Source organism: Coregonus lavaretus (assembly GCF_964263955.1).
Source record: "Coregonus lavaretus genome assembly, chromosome: 4".
NCBI lineage: Eukaryota > Metazoa > Chordata > Actinopteri > Salmoniformes > Salmonidae > Coregonus > Coregonus lavaretus.
Genome location: NC_139991.1, coordinates 67,276,221 through 67,291,279, shown reverse-complemented (window position 1 = coordinate 67,291,279; position 15,059 = coordinate 67,276,221). Strand labels below are relative to the sequence as shown.

At 45.8% G+C, this 15,059-nt stretch overlaps 1 protein-coding gene across 1 annotated transcript in view; it reads left to right on the top strand.

Moving 5' to 3' along the window:
• The window catches only part of cdk5rap2 (CDK5 regulatory subunit associated protein 2), a 70,830-nt gene extending 55,772 nt beyond the window's left edge, over positions 1 to 15,058 (top strand). Inside the window, exons 39-50 of the mRNA XM_084159772.1 lie at positions 334 to 729; positions 886 to 1,011; positions 1,205 to 1,321; positions 1,533 to 1,722; positions 3,205 to 3,326; positions 3,731 to 3,949; positions 7,630 to 7,689; positions 9,500 to 9,774; positions 10,115 to 10,270; positions 11,536 to 11,674; positions 13,415 to 13,461; positions 14,334 to 15,058. Coding sequence (XP_084015898.1) covers positions 334 to 729; positions 886 to 1,011; positions 1,205 to 1,321; positions 1,533 to 1,722; positions 3,205 to 3,326; positions 3,731 to 3,949; positions 7,630 to 7,689; positions 9,500 to 9,774; positions 10,115 to 10,270; positions 11,536 to 11,674; positions 13,415 to 13,461; positions 14,334 to 14,357 — 1,871 coding nt within the window. The 3' untranslated portion in view covers positions 14,358 to 15,058. The remainder of the gene's footprint in view (positions 1 to 333; positions 730 to 885; positions 1,012 to 1,204; positions 1,322 to 1,532; positions 1,723 to 3,204; positions 3,327 to 3,730; positions 3,950 to 7,629; positions 7,690 to 9,499; positions 9,775 to 10,114; positions 10,271 to 11,535; positions 11,675 to 13,414; positions 13,462 to 14,333) is intronic.
• The last annotated feature ends 1 nt before the right edge of the window (position 15,059 follows it).

Below are 15,059 nucleotides of genomic sequence, written 5' to 3'. Positions count from 1 at the left end.
CATTCAGCCAGTCAGTGTAGCTAGCAAGGCTAACCATCACAGCTGTCATTCAGCCAGTCAGTGTAGTTAGCAAGGCTAACTCTGACACCATGGATGTAAAGGAGGGGAAAGTGGAACCAAATGACATCATTCGAGGACGGTGGAAAATGGCACTTGAAGCTACCAAAGATGAATGCATGGGTAGATGGAGATATTGTGTGGACTGACATTAGACTTTTTCTCTCTAGGATTTTGTTTGAGTAATGTTTAGGCTATGTCGCACAAAGAAAAATGTTGTTCATAACTAAAATAACTTCTTCAGACTTCCTCTAATCCTATACTTCGTCCATCCAGGAATGAAAAAGTCAAACAGGGGCTCAACGTCGGCTCCAGAGTCTGCAGCCCAGCAGACTGGGGGCATGGCTAAGGATGGGGGTGTGTCTGGCCATGGGGGAGTGTCTGGACGTAAAGGGAGTGCCGGGCAGCTCCAGGGCCTGCAGAGGGAGAATGGACACCTGGTGGAGCAGCTGAGGAGCAGCGAGGAGCTTAACGCCACGCTGCGCCGCGAGCTGGACCTCCACCGCTCTATCCTGGTCCAGGAGAGCTCCACGCCACTACACACCCAGGGAGAGGGGCTGGGGCAGAGCCAGGGACAGGCTGGGCGGTCACCACAGAACAGGGAGGACAAGAGGGGAGAGGGACACCCAGCCTCACAGCAGGACACTGCCCAGCTACGCAGCATGAACCCAGGTACAGAGCCGGGAGGGGGTGATGATCGTCACGTCTGTATGGTGATTATGGGCCTGTAGTTGTGTCTAATGGTATGTTCATTGGATCTGTATGCGTTAGTGACACACAAGGATAGAAAAGTGTGTGTGTGTGTATTTTGACTGACATTGTTGTCAGGCCTGTTAGCAGAGCATCTGTTGGAGATCAGAGCCCTGAGACAGCGTCTGGAGGAGACCATCTACAACAACGACCGGCTACGAGAACAGCTGGAGAGGAGACTGGGCGAGGTGGAGAGAGACCCAGGTACACACACACCTACCTCGCTCTCTCCCACTGTTCTTCCATCTACTGTATGTCTCTTCCACTCTCTCTCTCTGTTTACATTTGCATAGAGTCACACTAACTGGCTGAGGTGGATACTCACACAGAGCATATTGTGTTTGACTTCCTCCTCAATGATGAACTGACTGTATGTAATGTACTGTGTGTTATTCAGCAGCCACCAACATCTTCATCCACGGTACGGAGGAACAGGGCCAGCTGACCAGCGAGCTGCGCTTCCTCTGGGGACAGAACCAGGCCCTGAAGGAGCAGCTCAACCTGGGCTCCAGAGGTACCACTAACGAGTATCCGCTTTCCCCACATACTAGTGTGTTTGTGATTCCTGAATGGATGGATCCCACAACCTTGGCATTGCTAGCCTCATGCTCTTTCCAACTGAGCCACAAAATGTCCCCAATATAGCAGAGGGAGAATAATAGCCCATTTTGTTGTCTATCCTATTAATATTATATCTAATTTAAATATTATAATGATCACTCCAGACAAGCAGAAGGAGAATGAGAAGCTGCGTGAGGCGCTGGCCAGACGGACGGCCAAGCTGGAGCAGAGCAGGAAGGAGTGTGAGGTCCTGAGACAGGAACACACATGTCTTCAGGACCGCCTGGACAGGAGCAGTGTAGAACACACACACCTCCAGGACACACTGCACTACAGCCGCCAGGAGATCCACAGGTAATATACACACACACAGGACACGCAACACTAAATACACACACATACGCACAGGGCGCATAAACACACACTCTCACAGGGCACACCGTACTAAACACACACACACACAAACCCAGGGAGGAAAGGGAGAGGAGAGATGATACTGCTGTGGAGAACTAGACACCTGGTATTGGGTGTCATCCTCACTCAACTGTGTCACTGGGAGACCAAGGTCATGGGTCATGTAAGGGATTCCACATTAGTGTGTTTGTGTGTGTGTTCTCCGGTTGCAGAGTGTAATGGTGTTGTCAGTAATGATGACGTGTAATGTGGTGGTTATGGTAATGATGAACGTACAATGTCATGCAATTGGTTCATTTGTGTAGTTTCAAGTTGCATGGCAAGATTGAGGTGCTGATTTTGTCAGTATATACTGTACTCTGCTGTAATGTGATGTGATGTGTTACAGTCACTAATGCAGTGTAGATGTGATGTGTTAGTCACTAATGCAGTGTAGATGTGATGTGTTAGTCACTAATGCAGTGTAGATGTGATGTGTTAGTCACTAATGCAGTGAAGATGTGATGTGTTACAGTCACTAATGCAGTGTAGATGTGATGTGTTAGTCACTAATGCAGTGAAGATGTGATGTGTTAGTCACTAATGCAGTGTAGATGTGATGTGTTACAGTCACTAATGCAGTGTAGATGTGATGTGTTACAGTCACTAATGCAGTGTAGATGTGATGTGTTAGTCACTAATGCAGTGAAGATGTGATGTGTTACAGTCACTAATGCAGTGTAGATGTGATGTGTTAGTCACTAATGCAGTGAAGATGTGATGTGTTAGTCACTAATGCAGTGTAGATGTGATGTGTTAGTCACTAATGCAGTGTAGATGTGATGTGTTACAGTCACTAATGCAGTGTAGATGTGATGTGTTACAGTCACTAATGCAGTGTAGATGTGATGTGTTAGTCACTAATGCAGTGTAGATGTGATGTGTTACAGTCACTAATGCAGTGTAGATGTGATGTGTTAGTCACTAATGCAGTGAAGATGTGATGTGTTACAGTCACTAATGCAGTGTAGATGTGATGTGTTAGTCACTAATGCAGTGAAGATGTGATGTGTTAGTCACTAATGCAGTGTAGATGTGATGTGTTAGTCACTAATGCAGTGTAGATGTGATGTGTTACAGTCACTAATGCAGTGTAGATGTGATGTGTTACAGTCACTAATGCAGTGTAGATGTGATGTGTTAGTCACTAATGCAGTGTAGATGTGATGTGTTACAGTCACTAATGCAGTGTAGATGTGATGTTACAGTCACTAATGTGGTGTAGATGTTACAGTCACTAATGCAGTGTAGATGTGACATGTTAGTCACTGATGCAGTGTAGATGTGATGGAAAATGTGGTTGTTCCATTGGGTTACTACTGTGTGTCAGGGTGTGTTTGTGCAACTTGCTTGTATACCCGTCCTAAATGTGTGTTCCTCTAGGTTGCAATGTGAGGTGAAGATGCAGAGACAGCAGCTGTCAGACAGTCAACACCTCCTCCAGTCTCTACGCCTGGAGCTGCAGGTCTACGAAAAGATCAACACCGGCACTGGGGCACACACAGGTACTGTCCTACACACACACACACAGGTACTGTCCTACACACACACACACAGGTACTGTCCTACACACACACACACACAGGTACTGTCCTACACACACACACACAGGTACTGTCCTACACACACACACAGGTACTGTCCTACACACACACACAGGTACTGTCCTACACACACACACAGGTACTGTCCTACACACACACACAGGTACTGTCCTACACACACACACAGGTACTGTCCTACACACACACACACACACAGGTACTGTCCTACACACACACACACACAGGTACTGTCCTACACACGCACACAGGTACTGTCCTACAAGCACACAGGTACTGTCCTATAAACACACACACACACACACTTGTCGCTTAGTTGTTTCTGACCATTTCGCACCCCTCTCTAGAGTCCAGTGGTACAGCCCAACAGTCTGGTCCTGGTTCAGGGTCTGGGTCGAACCAAGTGGACCTGGGGGAGCTGCTGTCAGAGATCCGCCACCTGAGGCTGCAGCTGGAGAGGAGCATCCAGACCAACACATCCTTGAGGCAGAGACTGGAGGAACAGCTGCTCAGAGGCCCCAACCGCCCAGATACCATCAATATCAACTATCTACTGACTACTTCAGGTACAGCGAGCTCCAAAAACATTGGGACAGTGACACCTTTGTTGTTGTTTTGGCTCTATACTCCAACACTTTGGATTTGAAATGATACAATGACTATGAGGTTAAAGTGCAGACTGTCAGCTTTAATTTGAGGGTATTTTCATCCATATCGAGTGAACTGTTTAAGAAATTACAGCACTTTTTGTACATAGTCCCCTCCATTTTAGGGGACCAAAAGTATTGTCACAAATTCACTTATGTGTATTAAAGTAGTCAAAGGTGTAGTATTTGGTTCCATATTCCTAGCACGCAATGATTACATCAAGCTTGTGACTCTACAAACTTGTTGGATGCATTTGCTGTTTGTTTTGGTTGTTTCAGATAATTTTGTGCCCGATAGAAATGTTTTGTCACTTTTATTGTAAATAGCAATAGAATATGTTTCTAAACAGTTCTATATTCATGGGAATGCTACCATGATTACGGATCATCCTGAATGAATTATGAATGAGAAAGTTAGAGGCATAAATATCATCCCCCCCCACCCATGTTATGGTAATGTTGAGAGGTTAGCTTGTCTTGGGAATATTAGATTTGTGCGTCTAACTTTCTCACTCATCATTATTCACAATTCATTCAGGATTATCCATAGTCATGGTAGCATTCCCATGAATATAGAACTGTTTAGAAACATATTCTATTGTTATTTACAATAAAAGTGACAAAACATTTCTATCGGGCACAAAATTATCTGAAACAACCAAAACAAACAGCAAATGCATCCAACACGTTTGTAGAGTCACAAGCTTGATGTAATCATTGCGTGCTAGGAATAGGACTCATAGGACACATAAGTGAATTTGTCCCAATACTTTTGGTCCCCTAAAATGGAGGGGACTACACTGAGTGTACAAAACATTAGGAACACTATTGTGTTACACCCCCCTTTGCCCTCAGAACAGCCTCAATTAGTTGGGGCAAGGTGTCAAGCGTTCCACAGGGATGCTGGCCCATGTTGACTCCAATGCTTCCCACAGTTGTGTCAAGTTGGCTGGATGTCGGACCATTCTTGATACACACAGGAAACTGTTGATCATGAAAAACCCAGCAGCTTTGCAGTTCTTGACACAAACTGGTGCGCCTGGCAGCTACTACTATACCCCGTTCAAAGGCACTTCAATCTTTTGTCTTGCCCATTCACCCTCTGATTGGCAGACATACACAATCCATGTCTCAAATGTCTCAAGGCTTAAAAACCTTCTTTGACAAGTGCCATAAATAAGGGATCATAGCATTCACCTCGTCAGTCTGTCATGGAAAGAGCAGAGTTAATGTTTTGTGCACTCAGTGTATGTACAAAAAGTGCTGTCATTTCTAAACGGTTCACCCGATATGGATAAGAAATACCCTCAAATTAAAGCTGACAGTCTGCACTTTAACCTCATAGTCATTGTATCATTTCAAATCTAAAGTGCTTGCGTACAGAGCCAAAACAAAAAAAATGTGTCACTGTCTCAATACTTTTGGAGCTCATTGTATATACACTATATATACAAAAGTAAGTGGACACACCTTCAAATTAGTGAATTCGGCTATTTCAGCCACACCTGTTGCTGACAGGTGTATAAAATTGAGCACACCGCCATGCAATCTCCATAGACAAACGTTGGAAGTAGTTTGGCCTTACTGAAGAGCTCAATGACTTCCAACGTGGCAACGTCATAGGATGCCACCTTTCCAACAAGTCAGTTCGTGAAATTCTGCCCTGCTAGAGCTGCCCCGGTCAACTGTAAGTGCTGTTATTGTGAAGTGGAAACATCTAGGAGCAACAACGGCTCAGCCGCGAAGTGGTAGGCCACACAAGCTCACAGAACAGAACCGCAGTGTGCTGAAGCGCGTAGTGCGTAAAAATTGCCTGTCCTCGGTTGCAACACTCACTACCGAGTTCCAAACTGCCTCTGGAAGCAACGTCAGTACAAGAACTGTTCGTTGGGAGCTTCATGAAATGAGTTTCCATGGCCGAGCAGCCGCACACAAGCCTAAGATCACCATGCGCAATGCCAAGCGTCGGCTGGAGTGTTGTAAAGCTTGCCGCCGTTGGACTCTGGAGCAGTGGAAACGCATTCTTTGGAGTGATGATCACGCTTCACCATCTGGAAGTCTGACAGATTAATCTGGGTTTGGCGTATGCCAGGAGAACGCTACCTGCCCGAATGCATAGTGCCAACTGTAAAGTTTGGTGGAGGAGGAATAATGGTCTGGGGCTGTTTTTCATGATTAGGGCTAGGCCCCTTAGTTCTAGTGAAGGAAATCTTAACGCTACAGCATACAATGACATTCTAGACGATTCTGTGCTTCCAACTTTGTGGCAACAGTTTGGGGAAGGCCCTTTCCTGTTTCAGCATGACAATGCCCCCGTGCACAAAGCGAGGTCCATACAGAAATGATTTGTTGTGATCGCTGTGGAAGAACTTGACTGGCCTGCACAGAGCCCTGACCTCAACTCCATCGAACACCTTTGGGATGAATTGGAACGCTGACTGCGAGCCAGGCCTAATCGCCCAACATCAGTGCCTGACCTCACTTTGATTTTTTTTCATTTTTTTTTTCACCTTTATTTAACCAGGTAAGCCAGTTGAGAACAAGTTCTCATTTACAACTGCGACCTGGCCAAGATAAAGCAAAAAAATGCGATAAAAACAACAACACAGAGTTACATATGGGGTAAACAAAACATAAAGTCGAAAATACAACAGAAAATATATATACACTGTGTGCAAATGTAGCAAGGTATGGAGGTAAGGCAATAAATAGGCTATAGTGCAAAATAATTACAATTAGTATTAACACTGGAATGATAGATGTGCAAGAGATGATGTGCAAATAGAGATACTGGGGTGCAAATGAGCAAAATAAATAACAATATACTACGGGTGGGTGTTGCTATGGTGACCAATGAGCTAAGATAAGGCGGGGATTTGCCTAGCAGTGATTTATAGATGGCCTGGAGCCAGTGGGTTTGGCGACGAATATGTAGTGAGGACCAGCCAACAAGAGCGTACAGGTCACAGTGGTGGGTAGTATATGGGGCTTTGGTGACAAAACGGATGGCACTGTGATAGACTACATCCAATTTGCTGAGTAGAGTGTTGGGGTCTATTTTGTAAATGATATCGCTGAAGTCAAGGATCGGTAGGATAGTCAGTTTTACGAGGGCATGTTTGGCAGCATGAGTGAAGGAGGCTTTGTTGCGAAATAGGAAGCCGATTCTGGATTTAACTTTGGATTGGAGATGCTTAATGTGAGTCTGGAAGGAGAGTTTACAGTCTAACCAGACTGTAAACTAATGCTAATGCTAATGCTCTTGTGGCTGAATGGAAGCAAGTCCCCGCAGCAATGTTCCAACATCTAGTGGAAAGCCTTCCCAGAAGAGTGGAGGCTATTATAGCCGCAAAGGGGGGACCAACTTCATATTAATGCCAATTAATTTTGGAATTAGATGTTCGACGAGCAGGTGTCCACATACTTTTGGTCATGTAGTGTACATAGTATAGAGGTAGAAATCCATACACACTATCATTATCTACTATCCACGTCAGGTAGAATATATATGTACTCACTCTCTCACTGAACGCACGCATACCCATATTCACACACAAAGTCTCGTGGTTTAAACATTTGTCCTATGTTGTGTGTTCCAGAGGATACAGGCAGGTCTCCTGGCCGTGAAGGCTGTGATCCTCCCCGCCACTCCTCTCACGGTGAGAACCCACAGCCCACCCAATCCACAATGTACAGTGCCTTCTGAAAGTATTCAGACCCCTTGACTTTTTCCACATTTAGTTACGTTACGGCCTTACTCTAAAATGGATTAAATAAATACAAATCCTCAGCAATCTACACACAATGCCCCATAATGACAAAGCTAAAACAGGTTTTTATAAATGTTTGCAAATTTAAATTTAAAAACAGAAACCTTAATCACATAAGTATTCAGACCCTTTGCTATGAGACTCGAAATTGAGCTCAGGTGCATCCTGTTTCCATTGATCATCCTTGAGATGTTTCTACAACTTGATTGAGGTACACCTGTGATAAATTCAATAGATTGGACATGATTTGGAAAGGCACACACCTGTCTATATAAGGTCCCATAGTTGACAGTTCATGTCAGAGCAAAAACCAAGCCATGAGGTTGAAGAATTGTCTGTAGAGCTCCGAGACAGAATTGTGTTGAGGCACAGATCTGAGAAAGGGTACCTAAAAATGTATGCAGCGTTGAAGGTCCCCAAGAACACAGTGGCCTCCAATCATTCTTAAATGGAAGAAGTTTGTAACAACCAAGTCTATTCCTAGAGCTGGCCGCCCGGCCAAACTGAGCAATCGGGGGAGAAGGGCCTTGGTCAGGGAGGTGACCAAGAACCTGATGGTCACTCTGACAGAGCTCCAGAGTTCCTCTGTGGAGATGGTTGTCCTTCTGGAAGGTTCTCCCATCTCTGCAGCACTCCACCAAGCAGGCCTTTATGGTAGAGTGGCCAGACGGAAGCCATTCCTCAGTAAAAGGCACATGACAGCCCGCTTGGTGTTTGCCAAAAGGCACCTAAAGGACTCTCAGGCCATGAGAAACAAGATTCTCTGGTCTGATGAAACCAAAATTGAGCTCTTTGGCCTGAATGCCAAGCGTCACGTCTGGAGGAAACCTGGCACCATCCCTACGGTGAAGCATGGTGGTGGCAGCATCATGCTGTGGGGATGTTTTTCAGCGGCAGGGACTGGGAGACTAATCAGGATCGAGGAAAAGATGAACGGAGCAAAGTACAGAGAGATCCTGGATTGAAAACCTGCTCCAGAGCACTCAGGACCTCAGACTGGGGCGAAGGTTCACCTTCCAACAGGACAACGACCCTAAGCACACAGCCAAGACAACGCAGGAGTGGCTTCGGGACAAGTCTCTGAATGTCCTTGAGTGGCCCAGCCAGAGCCCGGACTTGAACCCAATGGAACATCTCTGGAAAGACTTGTCCCCATCCAACCTGACAGAGCTTGAGAGGATCTGCACAGAAGAATGGGAGAAACTCCCCAAGTAAAGGTGTGCCAAGCTTGTAGCGTCATACCCAAGAAGACTCGAGGCTGTAATCACTGCCAAAGGTGCTTCAACAAAATACTAAGTAAAGGGTCTGAATGCTTATGGAAATTTGATATTTCTGTTTTTTATAAAAAAATCTACAGACCTGTTTTTTGCATTGTCATTATGACGTATTGTGTGTAGATTGATGAGGGGGGAAAACTATTTAATCCATTTTAGAATAAGGCTGTAACGTAACAAAATGTGGAAAAGGGGAAGGGGTCTGAATACTTTGAGAATGCACTGTTACTGGCCTGTAGGTACACCACAGCAAATGTCACATTTATAAATGTTTTTCTCTCTTAGGAGGTAGTTGTTTTGTGTTTTAGGGTGTGTTGTGTATAATGTCAATGAGTTAGAGGTGAGTAACTGTGTATAACATCAATGTATGTCTCTGTCAAATCTGCTTGTGTAAATAAAATGTGTTTTTGTGTTCTCTCTGCCAGATCTGAAGCGCCAAGCCCAGTCAGAGATGGACGCCTTGTCCCAGTGTAGTAACAGTTCTGGGGACAGTGTCTCTGGCTCGGCTCCCCCTCTGTCCCGCCTGGTGCCCGGCCACCGCCTGTGGGCCAACCGCCAAGGGCGCCACATCCTGGGCCTTATCGAGGACCACAATGCCCTGCGGAAGCAGATCTCCGAGGGCAGGAGGCTCACCCGCACCATGGACACACACCTGCAGGAGTGTGTACGCACACTCAGCCAGCAGGGGACTGACAACAGGGTAAATGCAACACAGTCTCTGATGAGCACATTCCCTTGTTTAATACATGTCAGACCTTCCTGTTCCTTGCTCAGGTGAAGTCCAGCCAACTATCTTTAGCATTTCTAATGTGCATGTAGTATTTGATAGTCATTCATGCAGTAAATTGCTATAATAGTTCATTACTTTAGATGAAGAATCTGATGAACACATTTCCCATGTGTTCATTATGCGAGTGTTCTCATTTACAGTTTTTTCACAAATCTCTTATGAGATGCGTTACAGTGATCGACTTGGTAACAGTATCTCCGACTGTGTATGTTGACTATTGAGACAGTGTTCTGCGTGTGTTATTGTCCAGGTGGTGGAGCAGGGTCAGCTGAAGGCTCTGTCCAGCAGTGTGAACACCATGCAGCAGGTCCTGGAGGAGGCTGGCCAGCTGCTCAAACTGGTCTGGAGGGTGTCGCTGCCCTCTGGCACCGCGACCGCAGGAGGAGACGTCAACAGCAACCAGCAGGTACACACTCTCGCTCATGCGCGCACGTTTCTCACACACACACACACACACACAATCGCTCACTCTCTCTCACACACACACCAGTTATACACACACCCTCTCTACGCAGTCTTCAACTCTGTCTTCAGTTCACACACAAACAAGACTCTCTACATAGTACGTACACACAGTTGTTCCACAAATTATAAATAGATATATTAATTCTGTCCACACAGTCTATACACACACAAATGTAATTAGAATGACGCAAATGGAATAAATTGGTCAATATGTGTGGAAAGTGGAGACATCACAAAGGTTAAAAAGTAAACATTAGTGGAGACACGTTATCAGTTCTGGAGACTGCATGCATCATGTTTGCTAGCTATATGTCTCCAGGGTGTCTAGTTGTGTTTACATTGTGACGTAATCCACGTTCCATGTGTATTGGGGGTACTGATAAGACCAGTGTAAATGTTGTGGGTGACTCAGTCATGAGTGGCGCAGTGGTCTAAGGCACTGCATCGCAGTGCTAACTGTGCCACTAGATCCTGGTTCGAATCCAGGCTCTGTCGCAGCCGGCCGCGACCGGGAGACTCATGGGCGGCGCACAATTGGCCCAGCGTCGTCCAGGGTAGGGGAGGGAATGGCCGGCAGGGATGTAGCTCAGTTGATAGAGCATGGCGTTTGCAACGCCAGGGTTGTGGGTTCGATTCCCACGGGGGGCCAGTATAAAAAAAATATGTATTCACTAACTGTAAGTCGCTCTGGATAAGAGCGTCTGCTAAATGACTAAAATGTAAAATGTAAATGTAACAATTCCTTCCTCCCTCCCTCTCGCCCGCCCTCCACCCATCCCTCCCTCCCTCTACCCATCCCTCCCTCCCTCCACCCATCCCTCCCTCCCTCCACCCATCCCTCCCTCCCTCCACCCATCCCTCCCTCCACCCATCCCTCCCTCCCTCTACCCATCCCTCCCTCCCTCTACCCATCCCTCCCTCCCTCCACCCATCCCTCCCTCCCTCCACCCATCCCTCCCTCCCTCCACCCATCCCTCCCTCCCTCTACCCATCCCTCCCTCCCTCTACCCATCCCTCCCTCCCTCTACCCATCCCTCCCTCCCTCCCTCTACCCATCCCTCCCTCCCTCTACCCATCCCTCTACCCATCCCTCCATCCCTCTCTCCCATCCCTCCCTCCCTCTCTCCCATCCCTCCCTCTCTCCCATCCCTCCCTCTCGCCCTCCATCCACCCATCCCTCCCTGTCTCCCTCCATCCCTCTCCCAGGATGAGCTGTTGAAGAATGAGATAGCGAGTCTGAAGAGCCGTCTGTCCCAGCAGGAGCGGATGCTGAGCGGTGCGGTCAAACGGCTGCGCACCACCAACCAGCTCAAAGAGGGCATGGAGAGGGTCATTATTGACCAGCGTAAGAACTCACTTCACCTCCCATGCTTGACAGAATAATGAGAATGCATTTGATTGAGGATCAACACAATGCTTTCATATTATACTGAAGAAAATATAAACGCAACAATTTCAACGTTTTTACTGAGTTACAGTTCATATAAGGAAATCAGTCAATTGAAATAAATTCATTCGGCCCTAATCTATAGATTTCACATGACTGGGAATACAGATATGCATCTGTTGGTCAGACATACCTTTTTTTTTTTTTTTAAAGGTAGGGGCGTGGATCAGAAAACCAGTCAGTATCTGGTGTGACCACCATTTGCCTCATGCAGCGCGACACATCTCCTTCGCATAAAGTTGATCAGGCTGTTGATTGTGGCCTGTGGAATGTTGTGGATGGCTGTGCAAATTTGCTGGATATTGGCAGGTACTGGAACACGGTGTCGTACACGTCGATCCAGAGCATCCCGAACATGCTTAATGGGTGATGTCTGGTGAGTATGCAGGCCATGGAAGAACTGAGACATTTTCAGCTTCCAGGAATTGTGTAAAGATCCTTGCGACATTGGGCCGTGCATTATCATACTGAAACATGAGGTGATGGCGGCGGCAGATGAATGGCACGACAATGGGCCTCAGGATCTCGTCACAGTATCTCCATGTATTCAAATGCAATTGTGTTCGTTGTCTGTAGCTTATGTCTGCCCTTACCATAACCCCACTGCCACCATGGGGCACTCTGTTCACAACGATGACATCAGCAAACCGCTTGCCCACGCAACGCCATACACGCTGTCTGCCATCTGACCGGTACAGGTGAAACCGTGATTCATCCCTGAAGAGCACACTTCTCCAGCATGCCAGTGGCCATCAAAGGTGAGCTTTTGCCCACTGAAGTCGGTTAAGACGCCGAACTGCAGTCTGGTCAAGACTCTGGTGAGGACGACGAGCACGCAGATGAGCTTCCCTGAGATGGTTTCTGACAGTTTTTACTGAAATTCTTCGGTTGTGCAAACCCACAGTTTCATCAGCTGTCCGGGTGGCTGGTCTCAGACGATCCCACAGGTGAAGAAACCGGATGTGGAGGTCCTGGGCTGGCGTGGTTACACGTGGTCTGCAGTAGTGAGGCCGGTTGGCCGTACTGCAAAATTCTTTAAAATTACATTTGAGGTGGCTTATGTTAGAGAAATAAACATTCAGTTCTCTGGCAACAGCTCTGGTGGACATTCCTGCAGTCAGCATGCCAATTGCACGCTCCCTAAAAACTTGAGACATCTGTGGCATTGTGTTGTGTGACAAAACTGCACATTTTAGTGGCCTTTTATTGTCCTCAGCACAAGGTGCACCTGTGTAATGATCATGCTGTTTAATCAGCTTCTTGATCTGCCACACCTGTCAGGTGGATGGATTATCTTGGCAAAGGAAAAATGCTCACTAACAGGGATGTAAACAAATTTGTGCACAACATTTTAGAGAAATAAGCTTTTTGTCCGTATGGAAAATTTTATTTCAGCTCATGAAACATGGGACCAACACTTTACATGTTGCGTTTATATTTTAGTTCAGTGTAATTTATTCAGATCCTATTCTGAGAGCATAATTATAATGCATTTGAGAATCAACCCAATGCTTTCATATTAACTTATTCAGATCCTATTCTGAGAGAATAATTATAATGCATTTGATTGAGAATTAACTGTTAACTGATTCAGATCCAAACATTTAATTGACATGATTTGTTATTCTTTCCAACCAGTGTCGTTAACCCACGGAGTGCTGAAGAAGGCCAGAGGGAATCTAGAGGTGAGTCAAAGAATCAGTAACCAGTTTAGACAGACACCAACAAGTATTGTCAGTCAGACCAATCAAAGAATAGACTAATTCCGTAGCCTTTTCTCTCGAATGTGCCGTCTCTTATCTGTCTTTCTTCTCTCACTCTTCGTCTATAAATGTGGGCAAATCTCAGACAAATTATTACACCGTCTTTGGGCTGAAAGGCCTGTCTGGAGGACCAGAGGAAGGTAATAGTGTGTAAGGGGACAGGGTTTGAGTGTTCTAATGCATGACTTGGTTTGTTCCGTGACCTCTGTTTGTTCCATGACTTGATTTGTTCCATAGCTTTTATGACTTGCGTCTCACTGTACTTCACTATTAAAAGTAATAATGATGCTTGAGCCGACATCCGCTGCGTTTACTGCGAACGCAATCTCCGCAAACTTCAAGGATATTGCCTTTTAAAAGTCAAGTGCAGTTTGAATCCCAGCGTTGGTTTGTTCCATGACTTGGTTTGTTCCACAGACTTTTGTGTTGCATGAAAAGAAGGACCGGACCTGGCCAAATACAAATGCATGCTGGTCATTCTCTCAGCTCACAGGCCCATTGTAGCTCAGCCATCAAGGCTCTGTTGTTTTGAGTGATATTTCTCTGGTTGGTCTTTGGATTCATATGATATTGCATGTTCTGTTGTCTAAGATTTACCACTCCTGCTTGGCAAATTTTTTAGCAGAAGAAAAAAATTAAAAATACGTGGGGAAATGTTGATAGATCAGTTGGAATTATAGGGGCATTCCACTGGCTTTTCATACCTCAACTTGAAGAGACACATTGGCAAATGCAACATCCTAGCTGATCAATGTGTGTATGGTTGGTTAACTGACGTGTCCTTGCCTCTACAGGAGGTCCCGGTCAATGGTCAGTGACCATTGGTCCTTCAGGATCCCCCGATGAGGGAGTAAGCGTCCCCGTCCCCAGCCCTGCCAGACACGCTGAATCCCCTGAGGAGAGGAACAGTGACACCTCATCCCACTGCAGCTACTAGATCTGCCAGTCCAATGGATGGAGTTCAATAATAGTCTATGGTGCCTTCCTCTCCTCACCTTTCCTTTGTCTGCACTGATGTGAAATACTTGAAGTGTTATACAGCAAAAGCATTACTCTGGTTTTCCCCTGATCTGTTCAAATTAAGGAAAAGGGACAAGGAGAGGAAGCCACTTTACACTATTGAGATGCACCCCAACTGTCAGGGACACAGCCTTTTATAGCTACCTAATTGACCTGTCATTCTCTCAGGCCCTTCCCCTTTATCCCTGCTCTAATACTATATCTGCTTTTTGACAAACCTTACCTTGAGATATGCAAGTCATATTATGGAAATTGTACTGTACTTGCACACCTGCCTATCTTGAGACATATTTTCGGTACAAAGGTTCCTTTAAAGGAAATGTAACTTTCTTTCCCTCTTGTAAATGTCTCCTCCCCCTTAAATTTCTTTTAAGATTTTAATTTCCATTTTATACAATAGAGACCTATTTTACAAAAAGTATTTCCCTCGACATTTGACCTGTCAATTGTGGGTTCTCGTTTGTAATAATGTGCAAATGCATTAAATCAGCTTTGCTTTA